Consider the following 24125-nt stretch of genomic DNA (forward strand, 5'->3'; position numbering starts at 1 on the left):
ATATATAAATTTTTCATTAAGTTTAAATATTTTAATAGTGAGATTATAATTTATTTCTGAGGAGTTAATAGTTTCTTCCGCCAAAAATAAATCTAAATGGGAACTAGATATGCGGTCGTTATTAATTTGTCCTATATCTCCGTTTGCGGACATGCATAACCGTGCAGTTCCAAGGCTAGCCCACCATGCATACTAATCTTGATTGTTGGGCTCAAGCCCAAACATAATTAGAACAATATCAAGCCCAACCTATATGAAATTTTCTTTTCCTAGTTTTATTTTTATTTTAATTCGTTGAGTTTGCTGTTGTTATAGACTTATAGTAAATGAATTGCTTATGAATGCAGTGGATATTTGAATATAAAAACACGCTGATACCATGGATATCAGATACAAACACACAGACGAAAAACCAAGATTAATTATGTAAATGTTAGCCCCAAAAAAAAAAAAAAAAGATTAATTTTGTAAAATTTGCAATGTTTATATCCATTAATGCTAGTACTTACTGATAGAGTGAGAACCTTTTCATAAGAAGCACATTTTTATGGTTAATTTAGAAGCAGTAAAAGGTTTAATTAGTATTATCCACCCACAGCCACAAGCTAAAAGAGAATGACTTGGGAGTCCTAAAAGTGAATGGGGAATCCATAGTGGGCATGTAGATTCACAAAGAAAAGAGACAAAAGAGTTGAAAAAGCAAATTTGAAATTTATAGATCTTTGTTGAAGACTTTTCTTTTTCTGGAGGCGATTAACCTTTTGAAGACTTGGAATGTGGAAAATTCCCATTTGCGGGGGACCTTTGCTGTGCCCTTTATTCTTCTCTTTTAGGCACACATTGCACACTTCCAATACAATGCTGATCTTGGTCGGTCTTTTTTTCTTTTTAATTTGTTTTTTGGATGACCATGACATCCACCTGACAACATCCTTCTTTTTCCTTTTGTCCTTTCTTCATGGTATAGCCGTCTAATGTTTCGTTGCCTTTGATCCAACGGTCCTCCAGACAATGCCAATTCTCTAATTTTTTTATTTTTATTTTTTTGGGTAGGTTCACATCCACTTAAAAAATTCAAAATTTCCAAATACATTCTACTTTTATTTGGAAGAGAATCAAGAACCTTTTCAAACCACAATACCCTCTTGTTGACTCTATTTGCCGAAGAAAATTGAATATTCATATTTTTCTATATTATTAATTTAACTTCATTACAATTAGTACTAATTCTTTAAAAAAAAAAAAAAAGGAAGTTAAAAATAGCAAAAAAATAAAAGGAATCCATGTTTTAACTCCATAAGACTGAAAAATGTATAATTGATTGGAACAATTTTGCTTTTGGCCATAAGAGTGACTATAAACATTCTAGCTCATTGAGCAGCCAAATAAATATCTGTTTCCTCCAGGAGAAGATTTTCCTTGTACATCACATCATGTAAAATGAAAATAGGTAGTTAGAGTCTTTCTCTGCATATCGTTTTTCTTACGGCCTACTAAAATTTATCATTGACTTGCTGGTCGATTATATACAAAACACGCAATTAATCACACCGTGTTTGTGGGTTTTCTCAGTGGAGCCACCCAATTTAACGAAATTTGGAATTATAGGCAAAACCCCGTACGTTCATTAAAAGCTAACAGAAACAATAAGAACGCCACAAATATAACTTGTTATTAAAAATAAATTCTATGACTGCTAATTAATAAAGTAATCAATTTTTAGATAATATTTTAGTCAAATTTGTCACCAAAAAAATGATTAAATTTGCAAGAACATTTGCTAAATCTTTTACATTAAGTTTTGATTTAATAAATTAAGAAATTAAAGCATAGACGGTTATTTGCCACTATATAAAAAAGTTTTATTATAAATCACCATCGGTAATTATTATACACATTAATAATGTGATAACTATTTATTGATGATATTTAATATAAAAGTAAATCTTAATAATAACTAATTAAATTGTGAATTATATCTGTTTTACTCTGTAACAGTGATAAAATACAATTTTCGAATGGAAAGTTAGTTAGCTTTTTTTATCACAAAAGAAAAAAAGCTCACGTTTTTAGTTCAAAAAACAAAAGAAACATTTGGCTCACATTATATAAACGCTATAGCAAAACTCAAACCGCATGAACAAACTCATCCGCTTTCCTTTTCTTTAACCACTCTCTGTTTTAGTTCGTCACCATGTCTAAAAGTCATCCAAACCTCTCCAAAATTTTCTTCACTCTGTCAACCGTTTCTTTCTTCTTCCTCACCTTCACCGCCGCGAAAAACCACAGCTTCTCAAAAACCTTGTCTCCCAAAAAATATGGCCTTGGACGAGAGAAACTGAGCCACCTCCACTTCTTCTTCCACGACATAGTCAGCGGGAAAAACCCCACAGCCGTGAGAGTCGCAGAGGGGCTGATGACCAACACTTCGGCGACGGGTTTCGGTGCGGTGGTGATGATGGACGATCCATTGACGGAAGGGCCGGATCCGAGCTCCAAATTGGTTGGAAGAGCACAAGGAATATATGCCTCGGCATCACAGAGTGAGTGGGGTTTTTTAATGGTTCTCAATTACGTTTTCGTCGAAGGGAAATATAACGGAAGCACGCTAAGCATATTGGGTCGGAACACTGTTTTGTCGACCGTCAGAGAGATGCCGGTCGTCGGAGGCAGTGGGCTTTTCAGGTTTGCTAGGGGATATGCTCAGGCTAAGACTCATGATTTTGATATTAAAACTGGTGATGCTGTTGTGGAGTATAATGTCTATGTATTCCATTATTGATGACTTCTGCTCTGTTTTTGTGTTAGAACATTAGCTTTTCGGCTTTTGGCTATTTATTTTTATTTTTATTTTTTATTTTATTTTATTATTATATTTTTTTTGTGGCGTTATTTCTTTCATAAAAGTTTCTGTCAAATTCATCACAGGCTCACAGAGTTTTACTCTTCCATTAGTGAAAATTGTCAATTTTATATTTTATATAAATATAAATTCGCATTGATCAAAGAAATGTTGACGTGTTTTGATTTAAGGAATTGACAAGTATGTATGCTATGGGGTGGTCCCCTGATAGTTGTCTAAAGCTAAACAAATGTTGACCCAGGAAGAAAAGTAAATTATGCCTCTATTTATTTTGTCTGTTTCAATAATTTATTTAGTTATTAAAAAGAGCAATTAAATTGGGTGCAAACTAATGGATTGCTTTTCCTTTATTAGTTTTTTTGGTTACTTTGTTGCTTTGAATAAAATTATATCTAAAAAACAAGGTTAAATTGCTATCTAATATCCTCTCATTTGGAAGAATTGCATTTTGAACTTTCACGTTTCGAATCTTCAAATTTCGAACTTAATTTAAATATTTAAGTTTTAATTTGTTGTATTTTGGCCTAATCAAATTTTTTAGTAAATAGTGGTTAATTATAAAATCAACATTAAAAGATATTAAAATGTAAATATTTTAAATTGGAGAACTTGATAAATTGCAACAAATTGTATTTTAATATTGTTCAAATGAAATGAAACCATTACAATTTATCCTTAGTTTAAGAAGTTTAGTTGGTTTATTTGGAACAATTTAGCTGATAACGACCATTAATGTTAATTTTCAAGTTTTGGATCCAATGTCTAATGGTTTATTTTGAATAATTTAGCTGATAACGACCATTAATGTTAACGGGTTGTTTTGCCCTCATTAGTTTTTCTGATTATTCTGTTGCTTTGGAATAAAATTATATCTAAAAAACAAGGATAAATTGCATTTTAAATATTCATATTTCAAAATTTGAAATTTAGACCATTATTTTGGTCTAATCAAATTTGTCGGCAAATATTTGATGAAAAAAGAAAAAAAATTCGTTGGCTGATACTGGTAAATTTAAAGACTAAAATACAAATATATCTGAAACTGGAGGACTAAATAAATTAAATTTGAAGACTAACATAAAGATATATCTGAAACCAGAGGACTTAATAAGTTGTAACAAGTTGTATTTTAATGTTGTTAAAGTGGGATGAAACCATAATTAAAGTTTAAACTAGATCAGGATGCAAAAATTTAAAGTTTGAGAGCTTAAACTGCAATGTTTTATAAATTTAAAAGTTTAGAATGCAAATTTTCCATATTATACAGGTTCTAACGTGCAATTAACCCAAACATAAAATATAAAAGATAAAAAATAAGATACAAAACCACATGAATATATACAGTAGCTGGGGGATCTTGGGGGTCGTTAGAGCCAAACAGCAACATCTTCTTCCCGTTGGCTTTCTGCTTTTTAAATGGTGCTGGATGATCTTTCATTACATTTTGATAATCCTGCGAGGCTTAGAGAAACTACATATATACAATTTCCTCATTTTCTACCTGGGTAAGGTTTCAATAATTTATTGAGTTTAGTTTAAATGAAGAAAGGGAGTTAAAAAAACAAAAAAGAAAGATTAAATTGAGTGCAAATTAGCTCGTTGTTTTTCCCTTTATCCGTTTTGTAATTATTCCGTTGATCTGAAATGAAATCATCTTAAAAAGAACAAAAGAAATATAAAATAAAACAACGTGAATTTGGTAGATCTGAGATTTTGGTAGGCGTGTGTTTTTTCTTTTTCTGGGTAAATTCCACTTGACTTTCTGGCTTTTGCTTTCTAAAGGGTATTGGTATTCCAACAAGGCCCATAATTAATTTCCTTATTGTCTATGTGGGTAGGTTTCTCGGTTTCTTCTGTACTCAGAAAATTTCAACGCTTGCTTTTTGTTTATTTATTTCTTTTCGCTTAATCACCACCTACTTTTATTCCCATTCGATGATCTAATTGAATGATATATAGTACCCTCGTATTGGCTCCACGCGTTGAAGCCTCCTTTCTAGCAAAAAATAAACAAATCTAATATTTCGAGTGATTTCTATATTATATGTCATTAATTTAGTTTAGTTATACATGGTTCTTTCTTCTTGGAAAACCCTAGTTAAATAGAATACTTTTCATAAAAGCTAAGACATGTACCTGTCACACTTTTTAAGTACCTAAAAACATTCTTTTTTGAGTACCTCATCAATACATATACGTAAATGTATAGGTCAGCATGTATATTCTTATGTTGATGGGGTAAAATATATTTTACCTTATTTTATTTTATTTTATTTTTTTTTCACATACACAAAGATACTAGTTTTATCTGCTGGGGCGCACGCCCTATAAATAAAAATTATACACAAAGTAACCTGGCCATTGATTTTTCTAGGAAAAATAAATTATGCCTCTATTTATTTTGTTTCTTTCAATAATTTATTGAGTTCAATTATTATAATAAAAAAAGAAGAAAAATAAGATAGATTTTTTTTTTTTTTTAAAGATTGAATCAGGTATAAATTAGTTTTTCTGCTGCTTTGAGGTAAAACCATCAGTAAAAAACAAGGGCAAATTGCAAAATGATACCTTCCAATTAGTTAAAAATAAACAATAAAAAATTACATTTTGGATCCTCAAACTTATGTAAGGCTGTTAAGTTTCAATTTGTTGTCTTTTCAAAAAAAAAAAGGTTTCAATTTGTTGTATTTAGTCCAATCAAATCTATTGGCAAATGGTTGTTAACACATGAAGTCTAAATTAGAAGGTAAAAAAATGAAAATCTTTGAAAGTAAATGGTCTAAAACGCAATTTACTATTAATAAAGTGGGTTTTGAAACCGTTAATCTCTCTCAGTCAAAAAGTTTAATTAGATTAAAATCCAACAAATTAAAAATTAAAGACTTGATCACAACATTTCAAATTTAAAAGCTCAAAATGTAATATTTTTGTTTTTTTTAAATTAGGAGTAGTAGTGCAATTAATCCAAACAACAATAAAAAAAAAAAAAAAAAACTAACACGTGAATATATACAGACAGCTCAGGCATCTTGGCGCGGCGGTTAGACCTTTTAAATGTCTTTTATTTTGGTGAAAATTTTTAAATGGTATTAGACAATCTAAACTGCCATTTGGTATTCCAAGGAGGCTAACAGAAACTATATACAATTCCCTTATTTTGTAAGTGGATAAGGCGTACGTCCTCTGCAGTCACAAAATCAATTTCAATATTTTTTATTTATTACTTATTTTTATTTAACCTTTTTCTCATTATAAATTTTCACACATATATTATATTCCCTCCAATATTGAAATTGAAACTACTCAATTATTCATAGCTTGAAGAGAAAAAAAAAAAAAAAAAAGCATTTAGCCAAACTATATAAACATGAAAGCATATACCCAAAAAGGCACAAAAACTTCAACCAATTCTAAAGCCATCCTTATTCTTTAATTTTCCTCCTTATTTGAAGTTCAAATTACTTCAATCCAATCCACCCACGGCCATGGCTCTTCCAAGCCTCATTTCAGTCTTGGTATTGTTATCGCTTCTCTTATTCACAACCATCACCGCAGCTGCAGAAACTCACAGCTTCTCAAGGACCTCATCCCCAGTGCTCAAGAAAGAGAAGCTGACCCACCTTCACTTCTACTATCACGACATCCGGGAAAATCACACAGCTGTAGTAGTGGCTGAGGGAAAGACGACGAAGACTTCGCCGACCGACTTTGGTATGGTGGCGGTGATGGATGATAAGTTGATGGAAGGTCCAGAGCCGAGCTCCAAACAGGTGGGAAGATCTCACACTATGCGAAAATTAAGATCTAGCGGCACCCACTTAGCGACGCTACGAAATAAATACGTCTAAAAAAATAAAACTGCGACTTTGAGGTTAATGCGTCAGTAAAAATTCAATAAATAGACGACGCATACGAAAAATGTTGACGTCAAGAAGTCGCTAGAAACAATAACACACGACGCATCCGTTAAGAGTCGCTGAATATTCAGTCCAACAGAGTCGCCTTTAATAGAATGCATATATTTTATATGAATTGTATTGTTTAAATGCTACACAAAAAAAAAAAGTGTTAATCAATCTGATTTTCTTTCAACTTTAAAAACAGTTGAAAATATTTTAAAAAATAATAGAGCTGGATTTTAATTTTTTTTCATTCCAACATTATTGATATCTGGCGATGCATAACCTGTTAACTTATTAGTTTTTTGTAAATATTAATCAGTTGATTTTCTTTCAACTTTAAATAACAAGTGCAAATATTTAAGCAGTATCACAGAGATTTTTTTTTATTTTTTCTACAAAAATATATACATCCGGCGACGCATAGGCATATTGTGCGTCACCTGATGCCCTTATATATATTTATTTTCCTTTTTCATAAAATATTAATCAATCTGATTTTCTTTCAACTTTAAAAACCAGTGAAAATATTTAAGAAAAATAACAGTGCTGCATTTTTATTTTTTTGGAACATACATTATTGATATCAGTCGACACATAATCAACATTATGCGTCACCTGCTAATTTATTAATTTTTTTTTTTTTGGTTTTTTGTAAATATTAAGCAGTTGATTTTCTTTGGACTTTAAATAACAAGTAAAAATATTTAAGCAGCATCACAAAGCTTTTTTTTCTTGTTTTTTTTTCCAAAAAATATTTGTATCAGGCGACACATAGGTATATTTGGTATCGCCTGATGCCCTTATATTTATTTATTTTTCTTTTTCATAAAATATTAATCAATCTGATTTTCTTTCAACTTTAAAAACTAGTGAAAATATTTAAGAAAAATAACAGAGCTGGATTGTTATTTTTTTGGTCCGTATATTATTGATATAAGGCGACGCATAAACATCTCTATGCGTCGCCTATTAACATATATATATATATATATATATTTTTTTTTTGTAAATATTAATCAATTAATTTTCTTTCAACTTTAAATAAAAAGAGAAAATATTTAAGCAGCTTCACAAAGCTTATTTTTGTTTTTTTTTTTCAAAAATATGTTTATCAGGCAAAACATATGCATATTGTGCGTCTCCTGTTCACTAAAAATTTATTTATTTTTCTTTTTCATAAAATATTAATCAATCTGATTTTCTTTCAACTTTAAATAACAAGTAAAAATATTTAAGCAGCATCAGAGAGCTTGATTTATTATTTTTTTTGTACAAAATATTTGTTTCAGGCGATGCACAATGTGATTGTGCGTTGCCTATTGCCTTTTTAAATTATTAGAATTTTTTTTTGGTTTTCTTAAAATATTAATCAATTTATTTTACTTTCAACTTCAAATAACCAGTTTTTTTTTTCGTATAAGGCGACGCACAATATGTTTATGAGTCGCCTGTTACAATTTAATTTAATTTAATTTAATTTGTTTGGTTTTCTTAAAATATTAATCAATCTATTTTACTTTCAACTTCAAATAACCAGTAAAAATATTTTAGAAGCATAACTGTGTTGGTTTTTTTTTTTTTTTTTTTTTTTTTTTTTTTTGTATAAGGTGACGCACAATCATATTGTGCGTCACCTTTTACAATTTAATTTAATTTGTTTGTTTTTAGAAATATTAATCAATCTATTTTACTTTCAACTTCAAATAACCAGTTAAAATATTTAAGAATCATAACTGTTCTTGTTTTTGTTTTCTTTGCATTATTTGTATCAGGCGACGCATAATCGTATTATGCGTCGCCTGTTACCCTTTTATTTTTAGTTTTATTTTTTTTGGTTTTCTAAAAATATTAGTCAATCTGTTTTACTTTTAACTTCAAATAACCATTTAAAATATTTAAGCACATAACTGTGATGGTTTTTGTTTTTTTGTTTTTTTTTTCATTATTTGGATCAGTCAACCCTCAAGCATTTTGTGCGTCGCTTGGTCACCTTTTATTTTATTTTATTTTATTTTTTGGTTTTGTAAAAATATTAATCAATCTGTTTTACTTTCAATATTAAATAACCAGTTAAAATATTTAAGCACATAACTGTGATGGTTTTTGTTTTTTTTTTTTTGCATTATTTGTATCAGGCGATGCTAAAGCTTATTGTGCATCGCCTGTTCACCTTTTATTTTATTTTATTTTTTTTGGTTTTCTAAAAATATAAATTATTCTGTTTTACTTTCAACTTCAAATAACCAGTTAAAATATTTAAGCACATAACTGTGATGGTTTTTGTTTTTTTTGCATTATTTGTATCAGGTGACTCTCAAGCATATTGTTCGTCGCCTGTTCACCATTTATTTTATTTATTTGTTGTTGTCTAAAAATATTAATCAATCAGTTTTACTTTCTACTTCAAATAACCATTTAAAATTTTTAAGCAGCGTAACTATGCTTGTTTTTGTTTTTGTGTTTTTTTTTCAATTTGTTTTGCAATATCAGGCGACGTACAAGCATCTTTTCCATTTTGTGTTTCTACTCTTTTAATTATTTTTAATATTGCTTGAATTTTTGTAAAATTGGTATGTTTAAAACCAAAGTTCATGCAAAACAAATATTACCTTATGAGCGATTTTTACAAATTGGTCTACGATATTTTATATGTACAAACAAAAGCTATTAACAAAAGCTAGCTATTTCACTACCATGCATAGATATTCATTGGTTTGAGATACTTGTGATCATCGCTGTTGCCCATTCATCTCTAAATTCGTTGACATTTTCAGCTTGTAACCAAGTGACACCTTCATACTGAACATGAGAAACTTATGTTAATACATATACAAATAATCATAAATATTAATTATTACATAATAGAAATACGATGAAATCATTAAATTAATAATAATTTACCATTCCTCTTAAGTCCCGGGGAGGAACTTTGCGCCTAATGATATCTCACATTATCATCATAATATAGTAACCGTATTCCTTACTCCCGGGCTGCATCGGTCTCTAAAGTTGCAAAAAGTAAATTATGTGTAAAATTAGATACAAATATATACAAGTATTTATATTAACTAACAACAAATAATGCTAAGTTTATATATAATAATTACCTTAGTATTTTGCCACCAAAGTTTCTTTTCAGATGTCTTTCCTTGGTTCCATGCAACGAAAGAACTATATAGAAATATAAATATTGTATAAGATTATATTGTAGCTTCAAAAGTACAAATCCAATATAAGAACAATTAATTAAAAAAATTAGAGTTATTAACTTACTCATCAATCAAATTTTTTACATCCTTATCAATTATATTCTTACGAGTCTTCAAAGAATCAAAAAACCATGCTACTGCCTTGTATAAATCAACAACACATAGCATCCAATGATTCCTAAAAACACCAATAAATATTTTAGTTAATATGATGTTTTTTGAAATTAATATTTTCACAATATAATTCAATTAAAACTAATACAATATTACCTTGCACAGTAGGGAAAGAACCACAGTTGATTATTTCTTGCATCTTGCCATCTACTCAATATATTTATCATCCGTTCATGAGGGTTTGGATGACCAACCAAAGCAATAATATCCGGATGAACAAAGCAATAATTCCCTTTGAAGGAGCCCATCAATCCCTCACATAAATGCCTAGGTAATCCGATTACAAGTAATTATAGTGTTTATAATTAATTAAATTGAAGAATTAGTTATAAACACATCCAAATTTAGTTTACCTTATGTAGAACAAGATGCATTCAGAAGATAATTCTTGCATGTAACAAAAATCGTTTATATCGCTCCTTGCTATGCCCAACCGTTGTTCTTCCCCAAATATCTCTTTTTTCATATTAAAAAACCATAAATGATCGCTATCGACGTCCTTGATCCAACGTAGCAACTCTCGGATTATTGGGGTAATGACTAACGGATCAACATTATCATTTTGATCATTCTCAACATTTGACCTGTTCGAGCTTCCCCACAAATATCAACAAACAACATTTAAAATAGAACAAAAACAAAATTATTTTAAACTTCATTATTATATACAAAAACAAAATTATTTTAAACTTCATTATTATATACAAAAACGAAATTATTTTAAACTTCATTATTATATATAGCTGCATCGAACAATACCTCCTCAGATGGCAAGATAACAAGATCTCTTAGCCATGCAATAAATGCACCTTCAGCGTCATCGACACGTATGATGTCAAATGACGGAATAGGCAAATGTGCAATTCTATCAATAACATCATCAACAGTGACCTTATAATTTGGTGCACCTAGCTTCACACCATGGCACATATCCGTTGGCAGTGAAGGTACCAAAGTGCCACGTGCTACTATATGGCCAACATTGCCTTGTGCAAGATTGCATTTTACACCCTGCAAAGTTAAAAATAAAAAATAAAAAAATTAATATATGTTCACATGACAATATTCCTTCAACTTAAAGACTCGATCCCATGACCTCATGGTGGTAGGTAGGGCTCTTCAACTATGGGAGCTATATAAATAATAATAACCCACTTAAACATATATATATATATATATAATGAAATAATTACCTCAGGATAGATCCGAGGAGCATCAACCCTAGATGTAGATTGGGTCCCATGAGCAGCAACATTATCGACTTGGGTCCCAGGAGCATCAACATCATCCACTGGGGGGAGGGGGGGTCCCATGAGCAGCAACATCATCGACTTGGGTCCCAGGAGCAGCAACAGCATCGGCTGGAGTGAGTGACGGAATGTCAATACCACATGTCGATATAAGCGCATCAATTTGGGCAGCGATGCTACTGCTTGAATTTCTGACGATCGCCACCAAATCTTTGAGCAGCATCTCATAGACTGCATTGTTTCCACTTCCCTCCGACTTGGTCTTTTTTTGTGAACTCGGCTTAGGAATATGGAAAAAGTTAGTCACCGTGTATCCTTTGCCTCGACCCCTAAGCCTACCTCCATACTCCTCTTTTCCCAAAGCTTGTGTGAGGATATCCATCGAAGGTGAAGGCTGAATTTCTCCTTCTGTTGCCTTCTTCTTTAAGTCATTCTACAATATATTGTTTAAGTGATTAAATATATCAATTTATATAATAATGAACTAAATAATAATATATGCAACAAATATTCATAAAAAATACAATACTCACAATTTTTTCCGCTACATGTTTAGTTTCTTCGTTTGCATATTTTCCATCCTTCCCCATACGTGCCCGTATCCATAGGTCATCTTGGTCTATATAATCTTCGGTGCCTTTTTCAAGTTGCTTCAAAAGTTACAAATAAATTAATTTTAATAATGCAAATGATCAAGTAACAATGACAAAATTAATATGGTTAAATGTGAATAAAAATAAATTGCATACAATGGCTCTTTCTAATCTCGCGTAGCCCATTGCACCCATCCTATGCGGACACTTGTTTAATTTCTGTTTTTTCGAATATTTTTGACTTAATGCCTACAAAAGTTATAAACATACATATTAGAAAACCCAAATAATTTAAGTCACCATAACAAATTTTAATTTTTATATAAATAATGACCACGCAATTTAATACAACATTAACGTGCATTAAATAAAACTATACCTGGAATTTATCTGACAACCTTTGTTGTACAAAATCATCCCACACCTCTTGGCTTATGAATTTATACATTGAGGGTCGATGCTTCAACTTTTTGGGTGTGTCAATATATGGTCGAACAAAATATCTATATAACTAATTCTTGAATTTTCTCCATTTGTCACAACAATCTTTTAAAGTTACCTTCCTAAAACTATCATCTTTACCCGTATATTGCTGCAAAATTAAAATATATATATATATATATATAGTTAGTAACATTGATTGACAAGTAAATGCGGTAAGTTAGAAAGCAAGTAAAATGCATACAAGCTACAAATGCAAAAAAAGAATTATAAAATCTTCATCAATTAAATATGATTCATAATAAACAATATTTAACAATAATGCACTCGGTACCTTTATTGATGCCCATAGGTTATCTTTTAACCTATCTGACACATCTCTCCAATTAGGTATATTAATTGGTATTGTGCTCCTAGCCAACGAGCCCTCCAAATTGTTCAGTCGAACAGCCTCAGAGTTAATAGCAACTCCAACCTCATTATATTGAGGTTCCAAGCTTTTGTTTTGCGCCAAATACTTCCTAAGGCCTTTCATTATTGTAGCCCCTCGTTTTCTACGCCTTGGGGATGACGTATTCGGTCTTTCCATATCACTGGATGGTGATCCAGTGCCATCCCCATCCGAGAGGACATGTTCATTAAAAGGATCTGTAATTCTACATACAAAAAACATAAACACAAATTAATATTACTAACAATATGAACATAGGGTGTAGCATAATTAATAAACCATTAATAACAATAATAAATGATAAATTCATGTAATTTATTTGCCAAGTGATGCAGTAATAGTATCTTCTCTTAACATCTATCCCTTTTAACGGTCATTAACATTTTCAAACACAAAAGGCGACTAAATCACTAATGGATTTTGAGCCCTACAAACGACGTTGTTTTAAGACCCGCAACAGAGCACCATCTGTGATACCGTTGACATTTCTCACGCAATTTATAAAGGCTATATCTTGAATTTAAACATATAAACACATAATACAAATATTAGCATATCATTTTGCTTTACATACAATCGAACTCCACTCAATAAATATAGCTATTTTTCTAAACAAAATTTAGCTAGCCCATTGTCGCCGACAAGACATGATTTTGACAACATAAAACCCCACCAAAATTATAGTAACAAACAAATATTTTAAAAAACAAGAAAAACCAGCAAATAGAATATTTTTTTAAGCAACCCATACACCACCGAACCCCAAAACGGATGAAAAATAGCACACCTTTACAAATCTAGCAATCAAGAGGAAATTCAAGCCACCGCAACAGGCGACGACGACGGCAACGGCAACGGCACGGCAAAATCCCAGTAACCCAATCCCCGCGACGAGATAGAAAAAATCCCAGCCACCCAACATGGTGATGGCGACGGCCACGGCAAAAGGGTGAAGTGCTTCCAACCCAACCACTGGCAAGAAGAAGAAGCAGAGGAAGACAAAACTTTGAAATTTAGAAAAGAAACCCACAAAATCCTTCAAACCCTTGAAAGAAACACGAAAGCCTAATGAGAGCGTGATCCTTCAAAATCTTCTCATATTTCCTAGATTGCTTCCAACTCTCAAGTATCCGTACTTGGGGTTAATTGTTGAAAAGAAAGCCCATCGAATAACGTGCCATTTTATTTTTAATATTTCCTGAATATCGGGGAATAAAAAATGGTTATTAAAAACATTTTAGGGGCAAATAAAAATATTTAAAGAGACAAACAAAAGAAAAAATCAAAATACAAAAGAAAAAAAAAAAAGAAATTAGAACGGGCGACTCATAAAGAAGAAACTACGTCGCCTATCAAAAATTAAAAAGCATATAAATTTTAAGTGTTTTGAAAGTTTAAATAGAAAATAAAGTATACTTGAAAGAAAATCAGATTGATTAAAAAAATTAAAAAAAACCTCATTTATGTTGTTTAAATATTTTCACTGGTGATTTGATACTGAAAGAAAATCATATTGATTGGAAAAAAAAACAAAAAAAATTTTGCTAACCGGCGACGCGGAAATACGATTATGCGTCGCTTGTTACCATGCTTTTGTGGAAAAAACAAAATGTTTAGTAAATAAGTTGCTTAAATATTTTCACAGGATATTTAATATTGTAAAGAAAATCAGATTGAGTTAAAAAAAAAAAAGAAATTATATTTGCTAACAGGCGACGTGGAAAAACTCTTATGCATTGCCTATTACTGATAATTATTTTTTTTTAAAAAAAAAGCCACTAGTTTATGTTGTTTAAATATTTTCACTGGTGATTTGATACTGAAAGAAAATTAGATTGATTAAAAAGAAAAATTACACACCAAAAAAAAAAAAAATATTTGCTAACAAGCGACGCATAAATATTTTTATGCGTCGCCTATTACCATGATTTAAAAAAAAATGTTAATTTAATAAGTTGCTTAAATATTTTCACAGTATATTTGATGTTGTAAAGAAAATTAGATTGAGTTAAAAAAAAAAAGAAATTATATTTGCTAACAGGCGACGTGGAAAAACTCTTATGTCTCGCCTATTACTGATAATTATAAAAAAAAAAACACTAGTTTATATTGTTTAAATATTTTCATTGGTGGTTTGATGCTGAAAAAAAATCAGATTGATTAAACAGAAAGATCACACACCAAAAAAAGAAAAAATATTTGCTAACAAGTGACGCGTAAATATTTTTATGTGTTGCCTGTTATCATGATTTAAAAAAAAATGTTAATTTAATAAGTTACTTAAATATTTTTATAGGATATTTGATATTGTAAAGAAAACCAGATTGAGTTAAAAAAAAAACAAAAAAAAGGAAATTATATTTGCTAACAGGCGACGTGGAAAAACTCTTATGCGTCACCTATTACTGATAATTATAAATAAATAAAAAACACTAGTTTATGTTGTTTAAATATTTTTACTGGTGATTTGATGCTGAAAGAAAATCAGATTGATTAAATAGAAAAATCACACAATAAAAAAAAAAAATTTATTTGCTAACAAGCGACGCATAAATATTTTTATGCATCGCCGTTACCATGATTTAAAAAAAAATGTTAATTTAATAAGTTGCTTAAATATTTGCATAGGATATTTGATGTTGTAAAAAAAATCAGATTGAGTTAAAAAAAAGAAAAGAAATTATATTTGCTAACAAGTGACGTGGAAAAACTCTTATGCGTCGCCTATTATTGATAATTATAAAATAAAAAAAAAACATCAATTTATGTTGTTTAAATATTTTCATTGGTGATTTGATGCTGAGAGAAAATCAGATTGATTAAATAGAAAGATTACACACCAAAACAAAAAATTTATTTGCTAATAAGCGACGCATAAAATAATGTTACCATGATTTATAAATAAATAAAAAAAATTAATTTAATAAGTTGCTTAAATATTTTCACAAGATATTTGATATTGTAAAGAAAATCAAATTGAGTTTAAAAAAAAAAACAAAAAAAAAGAAATTATATTTGCTAACAGGCGATGTGGAAATATTTTATGCGTCGCCTATTACCTATAATTAAAAAAAAAAAACACTAGTTTATGTTGTTTAAATATTTTCACTGGTGATTTGATGCTGAAAAAAAATAAGATTGATTAAACAAAAAGATCACACAAAAAAAAAAAAATATTTGCTAACAAGCGATGCATAAATATTTTTATTTGTCGCCTTTTGCCATGATTTAAAAAAAAATTTAATTTAATAAGTTGCTTAAATATTTTCGTAGGATATTTGATGTTGTAAAGAAAATCAGATTGAGTTAAAAATAAAAAATAAAAAAATGAAATTATATTTGCTAACAGGTGACGTGAAAATATTTTATGCGTCGCCTATTACCTATAATTAAAAATAAAAAAATAAAAAAATACTAGTTTATGTTGTTTAAATATTTTCACTGGTGATTTGATGCTGAAAAAAAATCAGATTGATTAAACAGAAAGAGCACCCACCAGAACAAAAAGAATATTTGCCAAGAAGCGATGCACAACTATTGTTATCTGTCGCCTGTTACCATGATTTAAAAAAAAAAAAATGTTCAGTTAATAAGTTGCTTAAATATTTTCACTGGATATTTGATGTTGAAAGAAAATCAGATTGATTGAAAATAAAAAAAGCCAAAAAAAAAAAAAATTTGCTAATAGGCAACACGTAAATATTATTATACGTCGCCTATTGTGTTTCGAAAGGGTCGCCTTAAATTATTTGGTGACTCATTTATCATTTACTGCATCGCTTGTTATTTCAAAAGAAGAAACAAATGTAATCTATTATTTTATTTGAGTTCAAATAAACTATCGCTGATAGCCAAAAACATGAAAGTTCAACTCGTTGAACATATTTACGTCGAGCAATTGGACTATGGGTCCTTGCTTTAGATCAATTTACAATTGTTATATCCTATCTCAAATTATGTCGTGAGATGTGTTTTTGTGTTTGTGTATACACATATATGTGAACAATTGAAAAGAGCATTGATAAAACTGTTTTCTATTTTTAGATTAATTGAATTGATGTTCATTGGAAAGCTATGTGGAAATATTTTTAGATGTAATTTAAAAAAAAGTAACTAAAATTAAAAAATAAAATTTAAATACTATTGGATAAGGCGAGTCTGTTTATTTCAATGAGTCGCTAGTTCATCTAGTTTTTTAAACGAAAAATTACAATTTTAGAGTTATTGCCAAAAGTTTAAGAAGGAAATAAACAGTACTTGGAGAAACTTTTTTGTTTTAAAAGAATTAAAAAAAAAGGGCAGACTATGAAACTGTTTATCCTTTAGCGACATAGTTTATCTCAATATGTCGCATGTTTATCCATTTTCTTAAAATTTTTAGTGCGTTTTCAAATTTTACGCGGGATTTTGAATACCATTTCTTTTCACAAAATATGTGTTAGTACACTTCATAATAGGTGTTATAATTGGAAGCAATCTAAAAGAGACTTGAAGAGTGGGATATTTCGTGTTTAAGTTTCCATTTGCCTGCGTTGCTATCTGGAAGTTGGATTTCTCTGTGTCGCCCTCATGGTTAGCTTGGCTTCTTCTTTCTTCGTCTCCATGGTTTCGGTGAGTTTCTTTTCGCTTTATGATTGGTGGTGATGTGTGGTGGATTGGGTTATTTTTTATTTATTCATTATAACCGAAGGTTAGGTTTGCTGGGTTTTCTTAATCGTGCTTTTGTTGAGGTTCGCTGGGTTTTCTTAATCTTGCTTTTGTCGATAATTTGTTTGCGATGGGTTTTCTTAATCTTGCTTTTGTCGATAATTTGTTTGTGATGGGTTTTCTTAATCTTGCTTTTGTCGATAATTTTTTTTATGATATTGTTCTGCTTAGATTGGTAAGGAAATGGATAAATCATGGATAACAAAGGATAGAACCTCAAGCGATTTTGCTAAGGGGGTGAGTGAATTTTTGAAATTTAGTATGGAGAATGCCAATGATTGTAATGCCATACGGTGTCCTTGCATGCAATGTGGGAATATGAAAATCCATACTATTAGGGATATTAAAGGCCATATATATTGGAATGGGTTTGACGTTAACTATCGGCGATGGATTTGGCATGGTGAGTCATGTGCTGATGGTATTGGACCATCTTCTCATTTTAAGAATATTAATGTAGAATATAATGAAAATAATAGTAGTAGTAAGGAAGACGTGGCTTTCAATAGCTTAGAAATGACCCGTGCTGCATTAGAAACTTTTGATAATGATCCTAATGAATTTGCTACCTTATAGGAGGATGCAGACAAACCTTTGTACCCAGGTTGTACCAAATTTACCAAGTTGTCGGCCTTGGTTAAATTGTACAACTTAAAGGTAAGATATGGATATTTTGATAAGAGCTTTGATGTACTGTTGCAATTGTTATCCGAGATGTTGCCAAATGATAATGTGTTGCCAACACCATGTACAATGTTAAGAAGACTTTAAGTGCTTTGGGAATGGAGTACATCAAGATTCATGCATGTCCTAAAAGTTGTATTTTGTTTAGGAAGGAATATGTAGACCTTAATGAATGTCCTAAATGTGGATCTGCTAGATGGAAATTCATAAGAATGGAGTTGCTAGCAATATTCCAAATAAAGTTTCATGGTACTTTCCTATTATTCCGCGTTTTAAACGAATGTTTCGTAGTGTTGAAACGGATAAGAATTTAACATGGCATGGCAATGGGAGAAAGGTTAAGACAGGGGAAATGCAACACCCTGCGGATTCTCCATCTTGGAAGTTGGTTGATCGTTTATGGCCAAACTTTGCATCCGAAGATAGGAATTTGAGACTTGGGACCGCGGCCGATGGAGTTAATCCACATAATATGTTGAGTAATAGGTATAGTTGTTGGCCTGTGATGATGGTTGTGTATAATCTTCCTCCTTGGTTGTGTATGAAGCAGAAATTTATGATGTTAAGTCTTCTAATTTCTAGACCGAAGCAACCCGGAAATCAAATTGATGTATACATGGAGCCGTTAGTTGAAAACCTACAGCGGTTGTGGAATGAGGGTGTTACGGTCTTCGATGCTTACCGTCAAGAGAAATTCACTTTGAAGGCAGTGTTGCTATGGACAATAAATGATTTCCTAGCTTATGGTAACTTGTCCGGTCATGCGGTGAAGGGATGTTATGCTTGTCCAATTTGCAGTGAAAATACTTTTACTACAAGGCTAAAGCCTGGAAAAAAAATGAGTTTTACCGGGCATAGAAGATTTCTTCCTCCAAATCATCACTATAGAAGGCAAAAGAAGGCTTTCAATGGATTTCAAGAATTTGGAGTGCCTCCAAAACCGTTGACTGGAGAAAAAATCTTAGATAAGCTTAATACAATGAGATTTGATAACTCAAACAAGAGGAAAAGGACTTTTGATTCTGAAGAATGTTGGAAGAGGAATTCCATTTTTTTTGAATTGGAATATTGGAAATTTCTCCATGTGCGACATAAATTAGATGTCATGCATATTGATAAAAATGTTTATGGGAGCATATATGGTACATTGCTCAATATTCCTGGTAAGACGAAGGACGGAGTTAATGCTCGATTAGATTTACAAGAAATGGGTTTGCGGAAAGACTTGGCCCCTAAGCTGCAAGGAAATTAAACTTTCTTACCACCGGCATGCTATACATTATCAAAGCATGAGAAGAAATTGTTTTGTAAGTGTTTAGCAGACTTAAAGATTCCAGATGGTTGTTCTTCAAACTTTAGGAATTTTGTTTCAATGGAGGACTTAAAGATGGTAGGATTGAAATCTCATGATTGTCATACATTGATGCAACAACTCTTGCCTCTTGCAATTTGTGCAATCCTTCCTAAACATGTGAGACATGCAATTGCAAGACTTTTTTTTTTATTCAATGCAATTTGCAAGAAGTCTATTATTGTTGCTGAATTGGAAAAAATTCAAAATGATCTTGTTACAACTTTGTGCCTTCTAGGGAAATTCTTTCCACCATCGTTTTTTGATGTAATGATTCATCTAACTATACATTTGGTTCGAGAGGTTAGATTATGTGGACCAATACATTTCAGGTGGATGTACCCGTTTGAGAGGTACATGAAAGTATTGAAAAGTTATGTTCGAAATAAAAATCGGCCAGAAGGTTGTATTGCCAAGGGTTACATATGTGAAAAAGTGATTGAGTTTTGTAGTGAATTTTAGAGAAGGTTAGATGCAGTTGGAAACCCAATTGGTAGATATCAAATGTTAAATGATAAGGATGATATTGGTGCCCCCATTAAAGGTGAAAAAAATCAATCAGTTGATCAACAACTTTGGGAGCAAGTCCATAGATGCGTACTTTCGAATACACCAGAAGTGGAACCGTATGTTAGGTGCCTATATACATGTTAATGTATAAATTAGTTGATATTTTTAATATATATATATATATATATCAACATGTATAATTTAGTTGATATTTTGAATATATTAATATGCATCAATAAGTTGATATGTTGGATATTTTTATTGATTACAACAACTTTTATTTATTTTAGTATTTATTTTGAAGTCTTGAAGTCAAGCAAAAAAAATCGAGGAAAAAAAAAATGGTTTCAAGACGAACACAAACATACATTTATGTACTGTTTAAGCGATAACGTATGGGAAAGTTCAATATTCAATATATAATATCATTGTTTTAACTTTAATTTTTCATATTTTTTTTCAATTGACTAGATTGCACAGGAGGGAAGTCAACCTAATCACATAGTTTCTTAAACATTAAGATGATTAGCCCATGGTTCACAATGGGTGGTAACGAAACATGAAGGATATGTCATTAGAGGGGTTAGATTCAACACTATAAATATGGATAATAAGAGGGTCACCCAAAATAGTGTTGTCAAAGTTATTGCCAAAAGTGAGCATTTTGCTAGTGCTAAGGATAATAACCCAATTTTAGCTGAGATGACATACTATAGGATCATAAGAGAGATTTGGGACGTCGATTACACTATGTTTCGAATTCCAGTGTTCAAGTGTGATTGGGTTGACAGCAATGGTGTGAAAGTTGATGAGATGGGGTTTACATGTGTTAACTTTAGTAAATTTGGATATAAATCTTACCCATTCATCATGGCTTCACAAGTTCAACAAATATTTTATGTTGAAGATCAACTTGATTTGAGATGGTCTGTTATTTTAACTCCACCACGACATTGTACTTTTGTTGAAGAAGAATTGGTTGAAGAAGATGTTCTTGGCGATACTACAATGGCTCACAATCCATTTGCCATACAATTGCCAAGTGTTGATGAAAATGATCATCAGGATGAATGTGAGAGTGGCTATGTTCGTAATGACTGTGAGGGGATATTGATTAAAAAATATCTTTTAAATAAATTGGTACGTATATTTATTGACTTATGTTTTAAGTAATATTTATTTATTAATTAATTATTTTTTTCTTATGTGTTTTCCACTTTTAATTAGGAGAACTGTGCCACGCCAAATCTTAAGAAGGTAAATATTCATTAAATTTTTTTTCATTTACCAAATTACAAATTAATTTATTAATGATTAAATTTTTATTAATTTATTTTGCATAAGTGATACAAACCTAGGACGACCTGCTCCTAAATCCGTATTATATTGATCTAATTATGTTCAAGTTCTAATGGTCACCTTGACCCCTAACCAACCTGTGATTAGAAATCTTGATATATAATGAAGACGTCACAATAGGTGATGGAAGACCTATTGATAAGTCAAACTAAAACACTCATTCACTAATGGTGTTTTAGGTGTTCAAAAGAATAAAGAAAATTCAATCTCACAAATAATTTTCTGTATAAAATTTAAGCTCATTCTTATTGAAAAATAAGCCTTTAAATAGGTTACAAAGTCACGAAATAAACCCTAAAAAAACAAAGGGAAAACCGACCATACAAAGTGGTTTCCTATGGTGGCCGAAATTCTCACTCCTTTCCTAATCTAATTTGGATCAATTAATTTTTTTATTTTGAATTAGAAATTAATTAATTTACAATGAAAATAATAAAATAATAACTTTCCTAAACTTATTTCTCCAGCAAATAAATAAATAAAAACCAAAAAGTAATGGTAATTTTCTAAAACAAAAAAGTAGAATCAAATTAGGAAACTAAAATACTAGCTTTTTGACTAAGTTGACTTTGACCATTTTTTGACCAATTTGAGCTCCAAATCAACTTCAATATGCTTTGTAGGATGCCAAATAAGCTGACCATGACGTCCCACACGTTTCCCTTTCTTGGAAGAAAGAGAAAAAGCCAACTCAACAAAATACAGTAAAGTCAGCACAAAATACAGTAAAAACAGGCCAAATTTGAAGTTGTCCGTACAACCCCTTTTTGAATGCCTTTGAAGCTGGATTGACTTGATTCCATATCCTCTTAGATATATGTATTGAATCCATAAAGATTTGGAACCATTTCATGCTGCTCGGTGTCCATATTTGCCCCAAAATCGTTATCTGGGTCCGTATCGGCTTCCACCACTTGGATGCTTAGAATAGGCTTTGTATCTTCTAGTATGGACAAGCTCTGTTGAGAATTGATTACCCCCTGCATAAATGCTCCCAAGTTGTCCTTAAATCTCTTAATTTGAGCTCTTGTGATTGGCCCAGTCTTTATCCGTGTCGGATCAGCATCCCAGTGGGTTATCGGTTGAGCGGGCTTGGGCGGAATCACATTATTCCCCTCCTCTTGAAAAGGATTTGTCCTCAAATCTAGATCATCACCTGCAGCAAAAGTGAACAAATCAGCAATATTAAATACAGAACTCATGTTATACTCAGCCGGTAAATCAAGCTTGCAGGCATTCTTATTATTCGGCTCCAACACTTGAAAAGATCCGTCCACATGCAGCATAGGCTTGGACTTTTGTTTTTGTTTGGGGAACCTATCCTTTCTTGAGTGCAACAAAACCAAATCTCCTGGGTCAAAATCTATCACAATAAATACTAGAAATACAAATTCATCACTTTTTAATATTAGCAAATAATATCTCCTAAATTCTCAAATTTCCACTAAGTAAAGCTTTTAATAATGCAATAAAGTTCTATACAACAAAAGTATTTTTAAATTAGCATCTTTATAATTCATAACCAGCAATGGTTTCTTACCCAAGATAGCCTTATTAACATCCCAAAACTCAAATAAAAATTTTTACTTTTTCTTTCTTTCCTTTTTTTTCCTTTCTCTCTCTCAGCCACCACACATTTTTCCTCCCTCTCGGTTTTCTCAGCATTTCTCTCGGGTTTCTCCATTCTTCTTACCCCACTTTCGGCCCTCTCATGGTTCACATATTTATCTATGTTAAATTCTACCTTGGCTTGTTTATTCACTTTTATTTCACGACTATCATTAAGCCGTTGTAATCTATAAGGTTCTGGATGTTTAATAGTGGTTAAGCCTAAATTATCAACTACAAGATTACTAATTACATTTGTACAACTTCCACTATCAATAATCATACTACAAATCTTACCTTGAATTTCACATCGGGTGTGGAAGATGTTCTCTCTTTGAATTTCATCCTTATCTTTGTATGTAGCAAGTACTCTTCTAGAAACCAATTTTAATTCGGCATTGGATGCTTGCAAGGTTTTGGGTTCATCCTCCAAGTCCTCCTCCTCTTGCTTGGCTTCATCCTCACTTTCTTCACTTTTCGATTCTAGCTCGCCATTGCCCTTTAACACCATGATTCTTCTATTCGGGCATTGGCTAGCGATGTGTCCTCGTCCCTGGCACTTAAAACACACAACATCATGAGTTCTAGAAGGTTTAGGATCTAATTTTACCTCATTCTTTGGTGCTTGGACAGATTCGGTTCTAGTCTCCTTCCTTGGCCGGTTTGAACTTTCTTCTCCTACTTTCAACTTTGGCTTGGTTTCATAGATGGGATTGTTCCTCTAGCCACTTGAATTGGACCTTCTGCTGTTGGAAATACCTCCAAACCATGAGCTTACACCCCTCCTCTTGAATTGATGCTCTAATTTAATACCCACATGCAACATCTTCTCCAATTCCACATATTGTTGCAATTCTAGTTGATTGGCTAGTTCACAATTCAAACCACCAAGAAACCTTGCCATGGTTGCTTCTCTATCGTCATTCAAGTTCAATCTCATCATGAGAATCTCCATCTCCTTATAATAGTCTTCCACGGTACTACTTCCTTGAGATAGGGATTGAAGCCTTTGATGCAACAACC

At 31.3% G+C, this 24125-nt stretch overlaps 1 protein-coding gene across 1 annotated transcript; it reads left to right on the forward strand.

Moving 5' to 3' along the window:
* The first annotated feature begins 2077 nt into the window (after positions 1-2077).
* Positions 2078-2880, forward strand: LOC125419462 (dirigent protein 22-like). Its single transcript, XM_048465522.2, has one exon. The coding sequence runs from the start codon at positions 2195-2197 to the stop codon at positions 2780-2782; it is 588 nt and encodes a 195-aa protein (XP_048321479.1). The 5' UTR covers positions 2078-2194; the 3' UTR covers positions 2783-2880.
* The last annotated feature ends 21245 nt before the right edge of the window (positions 2881-24125 follow it).

The sequence above is a fragment of the Ziziphus jujuba genome, chromosome 11 (assembly GCF_031755915.1).
Source record: "Ziziphus jujuba cultivar Dongzao chromosome 11, ASM3175591v1".
Lineage (NCBI taxonomy): Eukaryota > Viridiplantae > Streptophyta > Magnoliopsida > Rosales > Rhamnaceae > Ziziphus > Ziziphus jujuba.

Excerpts from the sequence above, each read along its gene's own strand:
- LOC125419462 (XM_048465522.2), top strand. The coding sequence starts at position 2,195 with ATGTCTAAAAGTCATCCAAACCTCTCCAAAATTTTCTTCACTCTGTCA.